The sequence below is a fragment of the Sinocyclocheilus grahami genome, unplaced genomic scaffold (assembly GCF_001515645.1).
Source record: "Sinocyclocheilus grahami isolate Dianchi unplaced genomic scaffold, SAMN03320097.WGS_v1.1 scaffold231.1, whole genome shotgun sequence".
NCBI classification, from domain to species: Eukaryota; Metazoa; Chordata; class Actinopteri; order Cypriniformes; family Cyprinidae; genus Sinocyclocheilus; species Sinocyclocheilus grahami.
In genome coordinates, this window is record NW_015505410.1 from 157955 (window position 1) to 178193 (window position 20239).

The window sequence follows — 20239 nt, forward strand, 5'->3', positions numbered from 1 at the left end:
GAGGTGTGCTGTGATTGGCCAGCTATCCAGTGCATTGTGATTGACCGAATACCTCAAGCGTGTGACGGAAATGTTACACCCCTTACATATTGTGATAATGCACTGTCAGGCTGGAGCGATGATTCAAAAACATGAAAACCCATTAGAAACGATACATTCGTTGCATCCAGTGGGGACATAATTATGGATTATAATGTCTTATACTGTCTTTTTACGCGCTGCGTTGCATCGCGCCGCGTAAACATAAAACCATATCTGCATTTGTGATCGGAGAAATGACAAACAACAAGCACTACTCTACACTGCCCAAAAAACTCGCTTTAAATATATAAAATATAAAAACTCTTTAAATATAAAAGACGTACTTACAGTCTTTGAGTCAGAACAGCTGGCATTGTAGTCTACTCTCCCAGGATCAGGAAACAGTCCTCCATAAAATGTGCTGCACACATCTGAATATTTGGGTTGAAGTGTTCTGGACAGTGTTGTAAATACAACTTAACCACTGATTTCAGGTCGTGTCCTCTTTTGGAAGGCCAAACAAAGTAGTTTTACTTTCACAACGAAACAGCATCACCTACAGTGAGCAGAGGCCGGGGGCTAGAGTGAGAAACGGCGGGAGGGCTAGAGTGAGCAGAGGCGGGTGGGCTTGATAACGGCGCGGCCGGCGATTTCGACGAAGGAGCGAGTGTCCGGAAGGATATGTGACGGCTCCGGGCTGGACTCCACTTCGTCCACGGTGAAAGCCGATCCAGCGATCGACAGCGCAAAGTTGTAGTATTTCCTCAGCAACCAGCACAGATCAGCTCCAGGCATGACGAAGCAGATATCGTCCTCTTTTGGAAGGCCAACCAAAGTAGTTTCGCTTTCATAACAAAACACACAGCGTCTTTTACGACATGGAGGCGGAAACAACAAAACTACAGCAAGAATAAAAGTTACCTTCTTTCTTTGCGTGAACATTTGGGCGCCGTTATGCAAATCTTCCGTGTAAGGACCTGCTGAAGAAAGACACCACTTTGACTTGTGCTCCTGACGGCTACCACAGTGTACATGGAGTCCACCACTCTCCCAACAGACTCTCTGAATTTGAGGTGCTTTTCTTACTCATTTTCTGTGTACTTAAATATTCTGCTTGTGTTTTTGGGATCTGATGTGACTCTTGAATTGGTGCGTGTGTTTATATTTGACAGGATGATGAGTTTGTTGTCTATAACACAGAGCAGATCAGACTGAAATATCTGGTCCAGTACAGTCTGGAGGGGGACGAGTTAAAAGAGTTCCAGCCTCATATTAACACTCAGCTCACGCAGATCACTGACACAGCGCCTGATATCTGTGAGTAACATCCAGTGAACAGGACCTGCTGAGAGAGACCAGCTTTTATATGTGGAGGAGTTGGGACTGTCAAATTGATTACATTTTAAAATTCAAATTAATTAATCGCTATATATTTGTTGATATTTGCTAAAGAAAAGCAAACAATTTTAGAATTTACATAGGGGTATTAAATAATTACATTTAACTGTTGCTCTGTAAAAGTGAATGCTATAATATTTGTTGTTACATTCATCAGTGGTTTTGTGTGATTGTGTGTTTTTTAGTGTCCAGTGATGACAGTGAGGGTTTGGAGTCCACTAAGAATCCTCTAGAGGAGATGAACGCAGGTTTGCTGGACAGCAGTGGTCAGAAACTTCCTCTACAGGCTGTCAATGTGAAGTGCAAGCTGATGGACCTGCTGTGTCAGGTATGATACTACAGTGGTGGACTGCAGTGTGGAATTTAAAAGAAGTGCTGAGAAATGAGCAAGATGAAGGATTCCTTTCACATACAGAAGAACAAGATGGATAATCAAATCTAATAAACTAAAACTAGAACAAGGCAGTGATGGACTCAATCAAGACTACTTGAACAAAGACATGACAAGAAATAAAAAGCAACAGAATTGGCAAAATAAAAGACAGATAAGAGCCAAACTAAAAGACCTTGAAATCCCACTTCCAAACATGTAGACCAGAACATTATAATTTCAAACCTCAATTAAACAAATCTCTTTATTTTTCTCCTTCACTTACAATGAATTTCTGAGCCTACAGTTTGATTGTGTTTGTGCTCGTCTAGCTTGACAGCTAATCGTCATTTGCTCAGAGCTCTGGCTCAGGCAGGTGGAGGAACATATGAATTTTTTGACACAAAGATGAAACACACTTGGACAGAGAAGGTGAATCACTCTCTTTATTATATTGTTTTTTAATAACTTAAAAGGAAACATAATCTTTGCAATATGGGCCAGTCTGAGGCTTGAGTTGAACAGATTTGTGGGTAATTTCAGGTGCACGCTCAGGTTCAGCGTATTGAGTCTCCAGGCTGCAGATCAGTGGCAGTGAAGTGGCAGCAGTTTAGTCCCACAGCGCCCCGTCCTGTTCAAGCCCCTTCACAGCTTCACGCCCTCTTCAGTGACTGTCACTCTCTGATATTCGGCTTTGTGCCACACTGCACTCAGGTAGACAGACTTTACGGTTATACTGTTTAATATAAGTAAAGATGATTAAATATTCTTCCTTGTGTTCATTAATCGACAAGCAGTATGTAAAACATATCTTGATTATTTTTAATTAGTATGTTAGTTCTTAATTCTAGATCTCAATTTAGATCTTAAATCTCTTTAGATCTCAATTGTCATTTATCAATATACTGTATGTAATATTAATCAGACGACTATAAAAAGCATTAAGATGTTTAAACTGAATTAACCAACTATTTGTGTATTTATTGTTTTGAATTGTGTAATATTTACTCATTTAGGCCACACTGTTTGGTGATTTGAGTGGACAAGAGATCAAAACAATGGTTTCCACCACAGAACTACAAAAGACAAAGGGAACTGTGAGTGAGCATCTTAAATACTTCATATAATCTGAAACCTCATCAGTTATTCATTAGGTGTTTGAAGAGTTGTGTGTGTGTGTGTGTGTGTATGTGTGTGTAGTTCCTTCACAAGTTAACAGCAAGAGCGATCATCAGAGACTATGAAGATGGCATTCTAGGCAACAGTGAGGCAGAACACGAGGTACAATATTTGGCTGCATGATGATCATTTTTATATAATTGGCAGATTTGCTAACAGAAGAACTTGACTTGCTGTCTTTTATCTCTCTTCTATCAGGGAAAGAAAGCAGAGCTGAAGTCCTACATCACTGAGCTCAGTAAAGAGTTCTCCATCTTGTCCCAGTTCACAAGTTTTGTCGCCATTGAAGAGAGGGTATGATTATAAAAAAAATGTATGACAAAAATATTTTTATTTTTACATAATATTTATTTACAAATTCACCCAAAAAAAGCTTAGGCCTAAATCCTATTTATTAAAATATTAATAATAAAAATATATTATTTCAACAAAATATTAATGAAAATATTATTAATTAATTAATTAAACATTTAAAATTAATACAGAATAAAGAATTGCATTTTCTGACTTGTGACACTAAATGGCCAAACAGGGAAATGTATTGCCAATGCTGATAATTAAAAAAATACCAATATTGTCTGATTTATTAGCCTTGAACATGTCACTCAACTTCTACTAAAGTGTGATATATAAAAATTAAGCTGAATGGCTTCTGTAACCTCAGTTGCTCTTTGCAGGACCAGAATGAGCTTGACACTGGATTCACAGATATTCCTAAAATCATCTCAGAGGAGGATGTGGATATTTTGCCATATATGGGCTGGACTGAAGAGAAGCTGAAGGCCACGCATATTATTGGTGCTGAAGATGATGATGTATGGGTAACAACAAAATGGTCTATTACAACTGTTGTCATATAAATGTAGCACCATGTAATATATTCACAACAATGCATTTATAATGTAGGGTTTTTTTTCCAGATGGAATCAGAAGAATTGTTCAGTAGCAGCTCCACGTTTCATGTTTTGGATACGGATTGCATGGAAGGATACATTTGGAATGAAATATCTAGTGAAATTGATCATTGCGAAATGGAGGATGCTGAGGGATCTAGTAATTATTTTATAGATGGGTCTGCAGCTCCCCCTAACCCTCAGCTAATATCCAGATCTCATGCTTCTTGCTACAGTACCATCCAGAGTCCTTCTCATTCTGAGCGTAGCACTGACGTTTTCATAGGCTCACGCAGGCATTCTGCAAATTTGGATGTGTTTGGTATTACTGCTCCACTTGACCTCTCTGCTATATCTGCTCCAAAGTCTCACCGTCGCCGGGCGTCCGCTCTGACTGTTAGTGCCATCAAGTCCATACCTTCCTCCATGAGTGACAGGCCTCCCCTTCACGCTGCCGTAATGCCTCCTTATGATTCCTCCATGAGTGACGAGCATCTCTTTTACTGTACTGCTGCAGTGCCTTCTTTCCTTCAGTATCCTCCTATTTTTGCATCAGCAGACTCTCTGTCCAGAGATGACAGCCTTCCTCCTGTTAGTGCCAGTGTGCAAAGTACTAGCTCCATGTATAAAAGACGTCCCATTTTACATGCCAGCAGTGCACATGTCATACAGTTTGCAGGTCCTCCTGATTCTACTAATCTTGCATCCACACGGTCCATGTTCACGACTCCCCTGCCACCTCCTCCTCCTCCTCCTCCTCCTACTTCAAACATGATGGCTGCTGTCCCTGCATTCTATTCTCAGTTGCACTTTCCCCCTACATTTAGTGACTGCAGTAGTAGCCCCACACTTTTGAGTGAGTCTCTGAGTTTGTGTTCCTCATCAGTTGGACATTTCTTTGAAGCATCTCGTCAACAACAAGCACAACAGCAACAAGTGCTGCAAGGTGTGCAACTACAACAAATACATCTGAGTTCTACGAGTTCTGCACCTGGTAAGTTGACTCTGATTGATGAGGTTGATGAGGTTCCTTCTGTGATCATTGTTCAGATGGATTAAAACATCTTTTCTATCCTTTGTGTCATTTCTCATGAAGCTACAGACAGTTTCACTTTTGAGTTTGACACTTCTCGATATAAGGGAAAAAGAGTAAAGGCACATTTCGCACCACCTCACGACAGCTTGCCAAAAATGAGAAGAAAATATGACACAGTGGCCTGGAATGAGCTGTTTGAACTTCAAGATAAGGTGTTTACATATGATTTAATACACTAGATTATATACAGTATGTAAATGTGTGAGGGAATATGAACATATGCATTGTGTTTGGATGTAGGATGGATACTGGGAGTGCACTGACAGGCTGAGCAGCTTCCTCAACCTGGACGTAGACTTTTTTGCCAATGTCTTCCTTAAGGAGAAAGGCATCCGTTCTTTTGGTAAGATTTTTTACATGCCTGTTGCTGGTCTGGTCCATATTGTAGCTTATTCTCGACAAGAACCGCCCACTTAGACAGGAAGAGACATCTGACTGGCATGTAAAGCAACTAATCACAGTTTGTTTATATGTGCCATTTAGGTGCCATATGTACCTTGTGAACACAACTGTTTCCAGACAGACTGAGAAAAACACCTGTGCCTTTACTGTGTAACACCATCCAATCATAGTAGAGCTTACTAGACTGAGAACGTGCTTTCCAGTTTAAAGTGCAATATGCATCAGGCTGAATCTGAATATAGTTTAAAATAATCTCATCTTTATTTTTCAGGGAAATCTGATTGGTTAAAGCAACGGTTTCATTGCCATTGATTTAAGCTAACAGACGCCTGCACTGTGGATTCTGAAGGCCTTAAGGCAGATTTCTTTGACCCTGGCAACACGATTGCTGAAATATGATTGGATAAAAGCTCTAATATAAACATACACTGCAACCAAGAGAAAAGCTATGAAATTAAGAGAATAGACTATTGGAAATAATTTAATACACATTAATGGAAAAATATATTAAAACTAAATCAGTGATTCTGATAGTGTTTAGGCCAGCAGAGAAGGCTTTGTTGGCCCTGATGGCCCACAAATGTTTATCTGTTTCCTCAGACAGGAGCGCCTCGCACGTCTTGTAGTATGGGTTTCCTTTGCAGATCTTGTAATAGCAGTTCTTCAGACAACTGGAGGGGTTACAGGTCTCGCAACGGCATTCGGCATTTAAAAGCCAAAAATAAAAACTGTCACATTATATCCCAATCTTGATGTTTGATGTCAGCCACCATCCACAGAAACCAACAGCTATGCATGTAACCGTAAAACTGCAAAAGATGTTTGATGTTTAATCAGTTGTTTCGATTCATATGCTTAAATCTTGAACTGAATGGCAGATTCAACTGTGACCGCTTGTCCCACAAAGATATTAAACATTGGTTTTCCTGTGCAATAATGGTGGGAAAGTTGAATAGCTTTTGATTGTCATTCGTGCTGGGTCTCCAAACTCGGTCCTGGAGGGCCGATGTCCTGCAGAGTTTAGCTCCAACCCTAATTAAACACACCTGAACCAGCTAACGAACGAAGGCCCGCCTCTCCATTCATTCGATTGGAAAATGGAAAAAACGCGAATGACGTCGGGCGCTTTTCTGCTCAAAGGTTTTTGTTTTTTTTTCAACTTTAGGCGCTCAGAGCACTCCTACAAAAACGCACATAAACAGCGCGCAAAACGCTCACTGCCAATAGAAAGCCATTTTTTAAAAACGCGCCTCTCATTGCAGAAAAACGAGCTCTGGATGATCAGGGCCTTGTGTGTAATGAACCCAGTGTTCGAATTGTGGGGGGGCTGGGGGTCCCGGACCTCCCATAAGCATTAAGGACCTCCCCATAACACCCAAAAAATATACTTGGGGGGACCGGGGGGGTCCCCTGGTTTTTCAATAAAACTTTAATATACGTAAAATGACATTTCGATTGCTGTTTTAAATTTAGACCTGGTTGTTACATCATATTTTATTTTTACTTTACAGCATTGCTCATTATAACCAATCGCACACGATTCTGTTGAGCTTAGGAATGCAGTAGCCAATCAGAGGCGTTTAGATCAGTCATCGCTGAAACCCCAGAGTAGAGGGACCCCTCCAAGAGCTTTGACACAATTCGAACACTGAATGAACCCACACTGAGGAAATCAACTGGAGTAAAAAGACAACTAACTTCAGTCTCTCCTGGCAATCAGAAGTTAACATACTGCAACAGTCCAAACATGATTCTTTTTTATATCAGCCACCACTGAAAACAGTCTAAGAAAGGTCTCTCTAAGAGCTACTTACCTGTGACTTGTTTTTGTAGATTGTAATCGTGCTCTCTTCTTGAAGAGTGAGATCTAAGTCCTTCTTGCATGGAATTTCACGCAGTGTGTCATTATGTTTGGTTGCCATACAGAGATAAAAGTCTCCATCTAAAAGAACAAATCCCCCCCAGAATAGACCGATTCCAAGAAGCTGGAAGAGTTGAGGACAAAGACCGTGGCAACAGGCTGCACAATTTTTTATTTTGGTTTGTTTCATTATTTTTAAAATAAAGAACAATATCAGAGGATTGAGCGCAAGGTAAATGATCACAATATAATGAAACTCAGGTGTGCAGGAGCATGAAAACTCAGAATTAAAGATGTACTGAAAAATTTAAATCCTAATAAAAACTAGAAATATGGTGTTATGGTTTCAATATGAGCTTTTGAAGGATTTCATGTACAGCTCATGATATGTTGATTATGCAACTCCAACAACAGTGTATTCTTTCTTTCTTTCTTTCTTTACAACAATGAATAAATTAATAAATTATTAACAGAATGAAAAATAAAAAGGAGATGAAATAACTATAAATATATATTAATGCCAGACTGTTTTGAAAGAAATACGTCTTTAAAATTTCCATTATGTGTCCAGGTCAATCTCCCACTTTTCCTTAATATTATACAATTTCACAAAATAAATGTCCTGGAGTATTTCATAAATTTGTCCAGTTATTCAGTCATATACAATTAGATTTATTATGTGCATCAAAATGGATATTGCCTACTGTATTTATTTGAACTTCCTCGTTCAAATAACTTTTACAGATACATTTGCTGTAATTTATCAGATCTTTGAACAATAACAATTTTGATACTACCCTGAAAAAATGGTGTAAGACTTACTTTCAAGCAATTTTCACACATAAATTGTTGTACATTTGACAAATAATCATTACAAAGAAATGCAAATATCACATTGATTTAACTGAAGTAGAAAGATTTAAATAGTATATTCTTGTAAAACCTATTCCAATAATCATTGCTTTATTTACAACTTCCAAAATCATTTTTTACAGAGTACATCCTCAAATGTGTCCCTTTTTCATTGCACATCTTACAAAGCCTTAGCAGTTGTCATTAGCACTTCAGGATGCTGTGTAAAATCTGGATCTCATGCTATTTCTCTGAAACAAATCACTTGTATTCATTGCTTTATTAATCCTTCTACATTTTTTTTTCATGTATACAATTATATTTTCTTATTTTTTCCACAGAATATCACTGTGCTAAATGAATCCACGGACACAATCTCATTCTCATTTTCATTCTCATTTTAAAAGGTACTATCTGCTTTTGATTCACATCAGAATTGATTTAATAACCTGAACTCTTGATAAACCCAGTTGCATGTGCCTACATACACTATGTTCAGGCTCCGCTGTATATTTTTAAGTAAGACAGTCTGAATAAGTCACCTGATGTCTGAGTCCATGCAAGACCACAATTGCAAAATATGTTTTTCCCCCCCACATACATTACTGTGTCAGCATGAGTTTTTCAGCTAGTATATGATTTCACAGACCAATTTCCCAAAAGTAACCTAATGACATAGTCCATTATCAAATATCACTTTCTCAAAATCTTAACCCTTTAAGCCATGAAGGAGTTTTTGCCTCCCTGAAGATGTTGTTTTTTCTGAGTGACATACACAAAAATAATGACTCATAACTCCAAGACTGTATCAAGGAGAGTCAAAAGGTTGGTATCATTTGATAGATAGAACAATGGTTTCATTTGGACATTGTCATGCTGAGAAATAGCTGATAAAACAGTGTAAGAAAAATGTGTGTGCTCAAATTTGTGTCTTATTTGACATTCAATATCTCAGGACAGAAATAAGTTAGGAGGAATTTTTTTTTGTGGATGTTCCCTATCATGTTAGCTGTATCTGTTTTAAATTTTGTAGTAATAGCATAAAGTATCCAGAAGTTACAGCATTTTGGAACAAAAGAGGCCTTTTGTTTAACCCTTGACTCCCTGAAGGCATTTTAAAATTGTTGTTTTCTGAGTGACATACACAAAAATAATGACTCATAACTCCAAAACTGTAGCAAGGAGAGTCAAAAAAGTATAGGTATCGTTTGATAGAAATCTTTCTATATTTTTAGGGGGGAAATTCTTTACATTTGGGCATTTGGGGACAGTCGTGGCCTAATGGTTAGAGAGTCGGACTCATAACCCAAAAGGTTGTGGGTTCGAGTCTCGTACCGGCAGGGATTGTAGGTGGGGGGAGTGAATGTACAGCGCTCTCTCCCACCTTCAATACCACGACTGAGGTGCCCTTGAGCAAGGCACCGAACCCCCAACTGCTCCCCGGGCGCCGCAGCATAAATGGCTGCCCACTGCTCCGGGTGTGTGTGTTCACGGTGTGTGTGTGTTCACTGCTGTGTTTGTGCACTTTGGATGGGTAAATGCAGAGCATGGGTCACCATACTTGGCCACATGTCACTTCACTTCATTCTCATGCTGAGAAATAGGTGAAAAAATGTAAGAAAAATGAGTGTATTCAAGGGAAATTTTTCATATCATTCTTATTTGACATTCAATTTTGTTGTGATATCATGAAGTAGTCAAAAGTTACAGCATTTGGAACCAAAGTAGCCTATTTCTTAGCCCTTGACAGATTTGAAATGATTGTTTTCTGAGTGACGTAGAAGTATTGCCTCGCTCAAGTTTAGTCAAAGCCCAACAAATATGCTTGTTTTATTCTACTCTGTGAGACCTTTCAAATGACATGACGACACATTTGCTGTAAATTAACCGATATTTGTACAATAACAATTTTGATACTACCCTGAAAAACTGGTGTAAATTAAAAACAACAACAACTACAACAGAATAAATAAACAATAAAACCATAGTGCTATAGGGGTAGATCCACATGTATCCCACACACATTATGGTTTATTATAGACATAATTAACATATCACTGACAAACACATACATGCATGTTAGGCACATTCCCTTTTAATAAGGAGAGCATGGGTTCAAGGCAAATTAAGTTGTTTAATTTTATAAAGCTGTTTTTTTAGCATCTAATGCATTAGCAGCATGTTTTTAAGATTTAAGTTTTAAAATCACGTATCAAGACCCTACACAGGCTTCTGTATATATTTTACCCTCAAGTTGAATTTCTTTCTTCTGTTAAACACAAAAGATGTTTTGAAGAAAGATTGGTAACCAAACAGTTGATGATTGACTTCCATTTTTTTTCCCCTACTATGGAAGTCAATGGCCATCAACTGTTTGGTTACCGTCATTCTTCGAAATACCTTCTTTTGTGTTCAGCTGAAGAAAGAAACTCATTTGTGTTTAGTGTTCCCTGTTTATTATTTAGGTGAAAAGGTAAATTCTGTCAAGCTGTGTGTTATCAAGAGTGTCAGAACACACCTCTCAGAGGTAATATTGACACAGGGAGGAGGTGCTGATCTCTTTCCCTGGAAGTAAAGTTTGAAACTAGTCTGAGGATTAGAAAGCGCTCATCCATCTTAAAGCCTGTTGATTTATTATGCAGTCTACAGAGATGCTCAGCAGAGTGGTACATCGATTCATCAAAGATACTGCTTAAAAGTAGGAACAGGTCACCAGGATGGCTTCTATTGGACAAATAATCTTTGGAAGGTAAAAGACTTTTTCAAACCATTTCAGGTTGAAAATTATAATATGTATAAGGAGTCAATATTGAACGTTGTTCATCAAATTTTTGTCTTTTGCAGTATGATTTTTCTCATAGTAGTAATTTCTGGACTCATCATTTTCATTTTGGCTATTGCATTTTCAGGTTAGTAAAGCATTCTGTTCTTAAAAAGCATTTGGACATTTGATGTATAAACTAAACGCCTGTGTGCATGTTTGTTTCCAAGTGTCCCAAGGTATCGTTGAGAGCAGAAGTCCCTCTACTGTGGGGAACCTTGCGGAGGATGTGGTCCTGGATTGCAGGTTCCTTAGCAACAGTGACAATGAGCAATTCAATGATGTTTCAATTACTTGGCTGAAAGACGCCCTCCGTGGGGTGGTCTATGAATACAAGAACAAAGCAGCCCAGCTTCAGGGGCAGAACACACAGTTCCAAAACAGGGCTCAACTGTTCTCAGATGCTATATCAATGGGCAACGCTTCCCTACTGCTGAGAAATGTGAAGCTGGAGGATGAGGGTGTGTATCGCTGTTCTGTCAATGCACCAAAAGTCTCAGGGACTACCAGCGTTAACCTTAGAGTGGCTGGTAAATACATTCTTTATTCATTTATTTCAAAGTAAATTAATGTTTAAAATCAGAGAATATATTTCTGCTTTATACATACATATTTAAAATGATATATTTTACACATACTGTATTTTAGTGTATATATCTGAATTTTGAACTTTTCACTCAAATCTTTGTATTATTTGCAGCTTTCTCAGCTCCCACATTTACTCGACGGGCAGATGGGTCTCTATTTGCTCAGGCTAATAAATGGTTTCCCCAACCAGGGGTTAGCTGGTTGAGTCAGAGTGGGCAGCTTTTAAACAGCAGCACCCAGTTTATCAACAACACTGCAGGAATCATGCGAGTTGTTAGTGTCCTCGAAGGCCCAGTAAAGGAAGATGACACCTACACCTGTCTTATCCAGAACAGTCTTGTGAAAGCTATCGCAGAGGCAACTGTAACAGGTAAAATAGTGATGTTGACTGAAAAAAGTGTAAAGATCAAACTAATTATTAAGCAGAACTTATAATAATAGCCCATAATCATAACATTTACTCAGAGCATTGCATATCAAATCAAGTTTGTTAGAACAAATTTGATGACAACTTGGACACTGTGGACAAACACACTGGATGTGACACATTAAATAGCATGACGCATGCTATGTAGAGCAAATAATGAGTTACAAACGCAGCATAAAAACACAATGTTTCTGTTATACAGTAAATGTTGCTTTTCTTTATGATTATCCTCAGCAAACAGAGTGACGGAGAGGACATACTTCATATTCAGTGCTGCATCTACAAAAGTGTCATGCTTACAACTTATGTTCACAGTCATCCTTGTTCTCTCTGCAATCCAGTAGATGCCGTATCCAGTTCAAAACAAGTAGTACTTCTAACCAGAAATTGTTAAAGCAAAAGATTTTTTAAATTAAAACAAGAATATAATCTCTATTTGGTTATTCCAAATATAATATGAAATATAATCAACTCTCTCCAATGGTTGGTGATGGTCAAGCCAATCATGGTTTTCTCAAGCCAGTCATGTTTGTCATCCTAAACCATAATTACATTTTCCATCATAAAGAAATATATATATTTATGTATATATATATATATATATATTTACCATCTGCTTATCTGCTTAAGCCTAGATGTAATGGACATAAATTCAGCTTTAAAAAGTATGTTTCAGGATACATCCTATGAACTGAATCAATATGAAACTTTTGTTATTTATCAGCTGCTCTTGAAACATCTGCTAACATAACATAACTTGCTATTATCTGAAACTGTTCGTGTAAAATGTTTGCAGTACCAATAAATATTGTGTTCTTATGTCAACAAGTTATGAATTTCCATTTTGCATTACACTTTTTACACAACTTATCATGTTCATTTCAATATTTAATCAGTAAATATTATTTCATTATTAAATCAGTAGATTATTACAATCAGTAGTTGTATCCATTAATATTATGCAGCGGACCTGAGTTAACTAACAATGAACCTAACATAACGATTAGCGTAAATATTAATAAATATTATAGCAAATTTGTTGGTGATAGTTAATGCATTAGGCTAATTAACGTAAACTAATGGGTCCTTATTGTAAAGTATTGCTGATAACAAAAGACCAGCTATTTAATAGCTGACTAACCAATACAATGATATTGTCAATGCTACGTCCAAAAACAGAGGCAATGTTTTACATTGTACATCTTTATTATTACAAATATAGTGTCTCCTGGTTAATTATAAACAAATGTCCATTTTTGAAATGAAACTGTATTTTGCAAAGAGAATTGGCAGGAAATAAAGCATGAACTGCATATTAGCAATCTTTAACCTTTGGGTGGTGGTGTGTGATCTTGATCTTGTCTAGCCAGCCCAGCAGATGGGGACACCCATATTCCACGTGTGTTTTGCAGGCATAGGGTTCCTCTTTTTTCAGCTAGAACAGGTCAGAGCCATGGACTACAGCTCTGGAACAGGTCAGATTTCAGGTCACGCCTCCAAACGTGTACGCGTAAGATGATTGGACGGCGAGAGAAAGAGTGAAAAAGTTTACTCAGTTTGGTGAGAGTTCCATTTTTTTTTTTGAGTAAATGACAATATTTACCAAAGACGATTAGCCGTTTTACAGTGCAGAGAAAAATATAAAAATAAGTAGAAAAATAACAACTGCAATGTCACTTTGCAAAGAGCAATTAGTCCATGAAGAAAAGCAAGAAGCAGTCTTGAGTACACTGGGGGACACTGGAAGGAAGTCCAGAGCGGTCTGTGGTGTTTGTAGTCGGACGTATCGAGACCCTAAGATCCTGCCCTGCTTGCACACGTTCTGCGCGGACTGCATTCGCCAGCTCGAGCCGTTTTCTGTGCGTCGCGTGAACGGGGAACGACGTTCGCCAGAAGATGACATGCAGGTGCGCAACTCTGGCTCAACAATCCTGTGTCCGGAGTGCGATTCAGAGGTGGATCTGCCCCCGTCCGGTGTGGATGGGCTGACCATTGACCATCTTGCGCTGGACGAGGTTTTCGCGGAGACCCTGCTGGTGGACTGCAGGGTTTTGTGCGACTTGTGCAGCGAAAGTGACGCGGGGAAGCGCTGTGAGGTGTGCTGTGTCAGTCTCTGCGACTTCTGCAGTCAGGCCCACAGGTTAGTTTATTAGAGGCGCTTTGGTGATTAACATGAAAAGTAGCCATTTATTTACCCCCATAAGCCATGTATGACTTTATTCCTAGAACATAAATGGAGATGTTAAAGGGATAGTTAAAAAAACAAACCTGTATGGGTTTTCCAAGTATAATATTAAATATTATCAAGATTTCCTTTTCCAAAATGTAAATAAATAATTATTCCTATTTATGCATTCTCAGCTTAGTCATACAAACAGTCGTTGCAAAAGTGCTCCAGACAGGTTTGTGCGAGTTGGGAAGTCTTATAAATAAGACTTAATAAAGCAAGATTATTTAACTCTACTTCTACAAAATGATAAAGAATGTGCAACAGGTGTGTTTTTATGCATTCTATGAAAGTGTTGTGAACTGAATTGTTATATATGCTATTGTAATTGTATAATACTATAATATTTTGTACATGCAAGAAATTTTTATTTTATTTTATCCTTCATCCATTGATTCCACCATGAAGTTCGGACCTCAAAGAAAATCCACTTTCCCACTCTAAATTACGACATTGTGGTGGCATTCACATTTCCGTCATGACTTGAACTCCTGAAATGTGTCTTCCCTGCAGGAGACAGAAGAGGACCACCTCTCACTCTATCCAAAGCCTACAGGAGCTGAAATCTCAGGGTCGTCTCACTAGACCCGTCTTGTGCTCACTGCATCCTGGCCAGGAGTTACGACTCTTCTGTGAGTCCTGTGACTTCACAGTGTGTCTGGAGTGTGCGGCCACCTTTCACCATGACCACCACTGTAGCTCTGCCCATGAAGTCATCAGTCATCATGGCGATCGCATCAGGGATCTGGTTTTCAGGAGCTTAAGGCCCCATCTTGCTCGTCTGGAGGACTCTCTGAGACGCGTGGACACTTCCCAAGAGGTGCTGCAAACACGGACTGATACATTGGCAGGTGAGATCCGGGCATTTGCTCGGAGCTATGCCAGAGCGGTGGAGGCACATTGCTGTTCACTGCTGCGATCACTGGAGGACTTAAGGTTGCAGCGCAGGAACCAACTCCATCTGCAGAAAGCTCAGCTGCAGCAGGCCTTGTCTGACGTCTGTGGTGGGGTGGACTTCGCAGAACGCCTGCTTACATGTGGTTCTGACGCTGAAATCCTCAGTGCCAAAGGAGTTACTATGAGGAGACTGATGAACCTTGTGGAGTCGGGATTCGACCCACACCCAATGACGGTCGCCCATGATAATGCCAACAGCATCTGTTTCCTTCCCCAAGAGAGTGCTGGGGAGGTGCAGGGATTTCCTGTGGTGGGAGTCGTACATGCCACGACTGTGGATCCCAGCAAGTGCACAATCCAGGGAGAAGGTGAGAGTAGGGTACTGTCATCGATGTACATGGATAGGCTTCAAAATAATTTTTTTTTTCAAAATGTACTTAGACCTGATGACTTAGAGAAACACCTCAGTCTTAAAGGGATAGTTCACCTGAAAATGAACATTCACAAATCAGATGTGGCTACATTACACACATCTCTAAAGAACAGATTTTCAGTGAATAATTTGAAAAATTTTTGGTTTGTTACTCATAAAAGGCCATCATTTGGTTGTAGCAGACTTGATTTTTGTCATTTTGGACCATGCCAGTCCCTATTCGATTTCCTTATGTTAAAATAAGAGAATATTCTTTCAAAATTCAAAATATAAAAAAAACCTTAGGTTTTATGTTCCATAGAAGAATGTCATACAGGTTTGATATGAAATAAAGTTCAGTAAATGATGACAGAACTGCTTCCTTTAAAGTAAAAAATTAAATTAAAAAAGTAAATCTGCCAGTTGTTTTATACTTTATATTTATATTAGCCTTTCTCCCTTTGAATTTGGTCATTAGTCTGTTTTTAACTCTAAATATTGTTACTCATGAAGCTATGTGGTCACGTGCAGTATAAGTGTTTGGTATGGGGACTTTACTGTGGAATTTTAAGCTCTGTTGGTCAAACACATGATGGTTCAGTGCACATTCCTCAGAAACAGTACAGCTCAGATGAAACTGTATATTTGAAGCTTTCTGAGTTCAGATTGTGTGACATGACACTGGGATAAACAGCAGGCAACATTCCTGGCTACCATGACAACCCAACCTTTTTATGTACTGGAGCTCCTAGAGTATAATTGTAAAAGGGACACTTATCCAGATCTGTCCCAGCATGCCACAAGTAGGTTCACAGCAGGAGGAGAATACACTGCTGTTTGCCAGTGGTGTGCGGGCTGACTATCCATGTCAGGTTTCCCACAGTCACAGAAAACAAGAAACTGTCATTTGTAAGAGCTTGTGTAAGCACTGATGTGAACAAGACACAATCCAGTTCTGATTTGATTTCATGAGATATTTTTACTCCTTTACAAAAAAAACCCCATTATAAATCAGAATGCATTTTTTTATTAATCTGTGCGCATGTTTTTTTTTTTACCTCATAAGTCTTAATCCAAATGTTATAACACTGAATGTGTGAAACAACAGACTTCTCTCTGGTGACGTATGCCGGACTTCTCCACTCATTTAGTCTGCATAAACCCGTCCCTTTAATGCAATCGACTGCAAGCTTGCATTCAGGTCTGCCTCCATCTAATCAACAACTGATGGATAGCACCTTTGTCCGATATATTTTTTCTTTTTTGATAATCCGTTTCACTTAGATGCATGTCTCAATTCAGAAGAAAAGACCTGTCGCTACTTCTGTTACATGTCCTGTGTCACTGACACGTGTCTGTCCTTGAACAACTCACAGGTGTGGAAGGAGGTCGTGAAGGCCAGAGGGGAGAGTTCACTCTGCTTTGCAGGGATTCCTCCGGAGAGCAGATGGGCCGAGGTGGAGACCCCGTGCTGGTCAGCATAGTGCACAAGGAGAGGAAGGGCTGGTGTGTATAGGAAAATTAAGACAGTAGAGTCACTAAAATCTTTACATGGTTGAAGCATTGGCAGAACATTTTTGCCAGTGCTTTCTAATTACAGATTCTTCTTGAACTATCAATGCACATGTAATTTCATCAAATGAACATATTTTGTTTGAATTTATTCTGAGATTCTTCTTGTTCATGAGTGAATAAATAAATGTTTTAGGCCTTTTAAAATTTGATTATATAGGCCTGAATGTAAGATTTATGTATTTTAATTGCAAATAAAATTTTGATTACTAATAAACTTAATGTGATACATATTGATAGCCATACTTAAAGGGATACTCCACCCTAAATTTTAATTTTGGGGTGGAGTATCCCTTTATTTTCTGTCATTATTTACTCACCCTCATGTTATTCCAAACCCGTAAGACTCACTAGACTCATCATCGGAACACAATTTAAGATATTTTTGAAGGAATCTGAGAGCTCTCTGACCCTCCCATAGACAGCAATGGTCCTTACATGATCAAGGTCCAGAAACGTAGCAAGGAGATCGGTAAAATAATCCATGTGACATCAGCGGTTCAACCGTAATTTTACAAAGCTAAACAAACAAAAACAAAAACAAACCCCGACTTTATTCAACAATTCGTCTCCTCCGCGTTACCCTGGTGCCATTTTGGAGAATATCAGCTGGATGTAAATTGTGTATTCTATTTTGTGTCAGCTGTGCCATGCAGATACATTGTTTTCGTTCAAATCAAAGCGTAAACGACGTAAACGGTGTATCCGCGTGGCACAGCTGATTTACGTTAAGTGGATACTCTCCAAAATGGCACTAGGGTGATTTCTTTTGCGCTCAAAAAGTATTCTCGTAGCTTCGTAAAATTATGGTTGAACCCCGATGTCACATGGATTATTTTACCGATGTCCCTGCTATGTTTCTGGACCTTGATCATGCTGTCTATGGGGGGGTCAGAGAGCTCTCAGATTCCTTCAAAAGAAGGAAGAAGTACATAATGACAGAATTTTCATTTTTGGGTGAACTATCCCTTTAAATGAAACAAGAATGAGATTTCTGAAGTAGTAGAAATAATAAACTGAACTGTGACTTTTCATGAGTGTATCTGTCACTTTACAGCTCTGTGGAGGCGGCTGTGGTGGATAACGGTGATGGTTCCTATGGTGTGTCCTACACCCCAGCTGAAGCAGGTCTTTACTCTGTGTGGGTCTGTGTTAAAGCACAGGACGTCAAGGTAAGTGTTTAGTTAAACCAGTGCAGCTGTGTCTAATAATGATAGCATTTTACTGGCCAGTTTAAAGGAATATCAGTGATGCTGGGAATGATATTCTAACAAAAGGTGGTTTCTAGGGTTCACCATTTGCACTAAATGTGAAAAGGAAGTTCAGATGTCACCGTGGCATGTTCCATTGTTGTTCCTTCTGCTCCAGCGGGGGCACTAAAGAGGCACGCTGTGGCTGCACAGGAACTATGCCAGGTACTGTTTACTCTGTTTTTGTTTACACCTAAAATGTAAAAAAAAAAAAAAAATATTTTTTTAAAGTCTGTTTTCACCTAATATGAATTTCTGTGTGTTTGCGCACTCAGGAGGTTTTCAGGGTTGTGGACATGGTCATACAGGACACCCCGGTAAGCCCCACTGGTCATGTTGTGGGAGTGTAGTGGAGGCCTCAGAGTGTATTCTACATAACCTGAGCTGCGTTTCTCCTCGTGGACACCTCAGGACTGTGGAGCTCTGAGACAAACAGCAAATATACACTCTGTCTGATCAACATAACCATAAACTCATGCACATACTTGAATCTTCTCAACCAGCCTAATTCACAATGAAAAATCAGATTGTGCTTTTCATGTTGCCCTTATTCATACAGACTGTCTGTATTGTAAAAATTGAACTATTTTCTCTACACATTGTAGTTATTTTTAAACACTGTATAATTTTAATGTCTGTGGCATTTTGTAGTTCCGTATTTTATCATAATCAGTATGTTTCCTTTGATATTACCCAGCTATATGACCAATGATGTATGTGTTATTATAATGCTCTATTTTTATATTCTCCAAAAGCTGCCTTTGTAATCGTATGCATCCATTACATTTCAGTTGTTTTTGTATACGCTGTAACGGTGCCACAGATTAAACAACACTTACCTCTCCACTTGTGTGGTAACTAAACTGGCACTTTTAAGATTATCATTTTGATTGTTAATGTGATATGTTTTGCATAGTGTATACTGTGTAGTGTGGTCTATAAAACATGCATATAAAACATATTTTAATCTGTGCAGTTATTGTTTGGTTCTCATCAAACAACTAATAGTTTTACATATTTATATATTTGCCACTTTTTTATTACTGATTTTAAGCACAGATTTTTTTTAATCAGAAGTGACGGTTTAAACTTAAAATGCTTAACGATGGATTTTTGCTTTTCACTTCATAAGATGTTAACTGACAGACTGGCGTCGTGGATTATTGTGATGTTTTTATCAGCTGTTTGGACTCTCATTCTGATGGCACCCATTCACTGCAGATGATCCACTGGTGAGCAATTGATTTAATGCTACATTTCTCTAAATCTCTTTAGAGAAGAAACAAACTCATCGTGCTGGATGGCCTGAGGGTAAGTCAATTTTCAGCAAATTTTCATTTTTGAGAGAACTACGTTTAACAGTTCAACACAGTGGATATGTTTTAATCAACATACTGGATTGTTCTGTCTAACACTAGATGGCAGCACGCAGCAGTGCTTTGTGCGGAAGTTGCATTGCTTGGTGGCTACATTTCAGTGATGAGGAGTTTACTTAATAGCCTATATACCGACAATGTTAGGATAAATCGACTGTTTACGTGAATACTCATCAAGACGGGCATTTTGACATAATTTTGTATGTATTTGGTCGTTTACACGCAATAAGACGCAACACGGCTTCATTCTGTAGTCGCGCGCTGTCCGATACGGCTCTGTGCGCGCGCGCTTTTTACCAAAAGCCCAATCTGGCAACACTGCTGCAGCGTGTTCTGGGATTTCTAACGGTTCGATTCTCTCAAGTCTGCTTTCGATGCATCCTCGATATCAGGCCGTTTCATGCGTCCTTTGTACTTGCGTTCGTAGAGTAAGAACACGAGGACGCAAAGAAAATGGTTTAACATCTACGTTTACATTAGAACATCTAAACATTTATTTATACTGTATATTATAACTAATATGTAATATATAACTAATATGGAAATGCCGTATATACACACAGATACATATAGGGAGAAAATATAATAATAAGAACG

The 20239-nt window shown here is 38.7% G+C and overlaps 3 protein-coding genes across 3 annotated transcripts; all 3 read left to right on the forward strand.

The window, feature by feature from the left end:
* The first annotated feature begins 2125 nt into the window (after positions 1–2125).
* LOC107597365 (poly [ADP-ribose] polymerase 4-like) lies at positions 2126–5389 on the forward strand. Its single transcript, XM_016288385.1, has 9 exons — positions 2126–2221; positions 2333–2503; positions 2806–2886; positions 2990–3070; positions 3167–3262; positions 3646–3783; positions 3889–4855; positions 4958–5109; positions 5198–5389. Exons 1-9 carry the CDS (start codon positions 2198–2200, stop codon positions 5372–5374), a joined length of 1887 nt encoding a protein of 628 aa, XP_016143871.1. The 5' UTR covers positions 2126–2197; the 3' UTR covers positions 5375–5389.
* Positions 5390–10789: 5400 nt separating this feature from the next.
* On the forward strand, positions 10790–12272 carry vtcn1 (V-set domain containing T cell activation inhibitor 1). The gene is made up of 5 exons (XM_016288391.1): positions 10790–10821; positions 10917–10981; positions 11064–11423; positions 11594–11851; positions 12143–12272. The coding sequence occupies exons 1-5, from the start codon at positions 10790–10792 to the stop codon at positions 12250–12252; spliced, it is 825 nt and encodes a 274-aa protein (XP_016143877.1). The 3' UTR covers positions 12253–12272.
* A 1011-nt stretch (positions 12273–13283) lies between these two features.
* Positions 13284–19233, forward strand: LOC107597366 (tripartite motif-containing protein 45-like). The gene is made up of 7 exons (XM_016288386.1): positions 13284–13352; positions 13396–14048; positions 14649–15400; positions 16821–16950; positions 18074–18188; positions 18305–18431; positions 18542–19233. Exons 2-7 carry the CDS (start codon positions 13579–13581, stop codon positions 18691–18693), a joined length of 1746 nt encoding a protein of 581 aa, XP_016143872.1. The 5' UTR covers positions 13284–13352; positions 13396–13578; the 3' UTR covers positions 18694–19233.
* Positions 19234–20239: the final 1006 nt, after the last annotated feature.

What these genes read in the sequence shown, in the direction of transcription:
- LOC107597365 (XM_016288385.1), top strand. Translation starts at nt 2,198, where the DNA reads ATGAAACACACTTGGACAGAGAAG. An exon ending in TTGTGCCACACTGCACTCAG is followed by an intron (nt 2,504 to 2,805) that starts GTAGACAGACTT and finishes TTACTCATTTAG; the next exon opens with GCCACACTGTTTGGTGATTT. An exon ending in TGTTTGAACTTCAAGATAAG is followed by an intron (nt 5,110 to 5,197) that starts GTGTTTACATAT and finishes GTTTGGATGTAG; the next exon opens with GATGGATACTGGGAGTGCAC.
- vtcn1 (XM_016288391.1), top strand. Translation starts at nt 10,790, where the DNA reads ATGGCTTCTATTGGACAAATAATCTTTGGAAG. An exon ending in TTTGGCTATTGCATTTTCAG is followed by an intron (nt 10,982 to 11,063) that starts GTTAGTAAAGCA and finishes TTTGTTTCCAAG; the next exon opens with TGTCCCAAGGTATCGTTGAG. An exon ending in CGTTAACCTTAGAGTGGCTG is followed by an intron (nt 11,424 to 11,593) that starts GTAAATACATTC and finishes TATTATTTGCAG; the next exon opens with CTTTCTCAGCTCCCACATTT.
- LOC107597366 (XM_016288386.1), top strand. Translation starts at nt 13,579, where the DNA reads ATGTCACTTTGCAAAGAGCAATTAGTCCATGAAGAAAAGCAAGAAGCA. An exon ending in CACAAGGAGAGGAAGGGCTG is followed by an intron (nt 16,951 to 18,073) that starts GTGTGTATAGGA and finishes GTCACTTTACAG; the next exon opens with CTCTGTGGAGGCGGCTGTGG. An exon ending in TTAAAGCACAGGACGTCAAG is followed by an intron (nt 18,189 to 18,304) that starts GTAAGTGTTTAG and finishes GGTGGTTTCTAG; the next exon opens with GGTTCACCATTTGCACTAAA.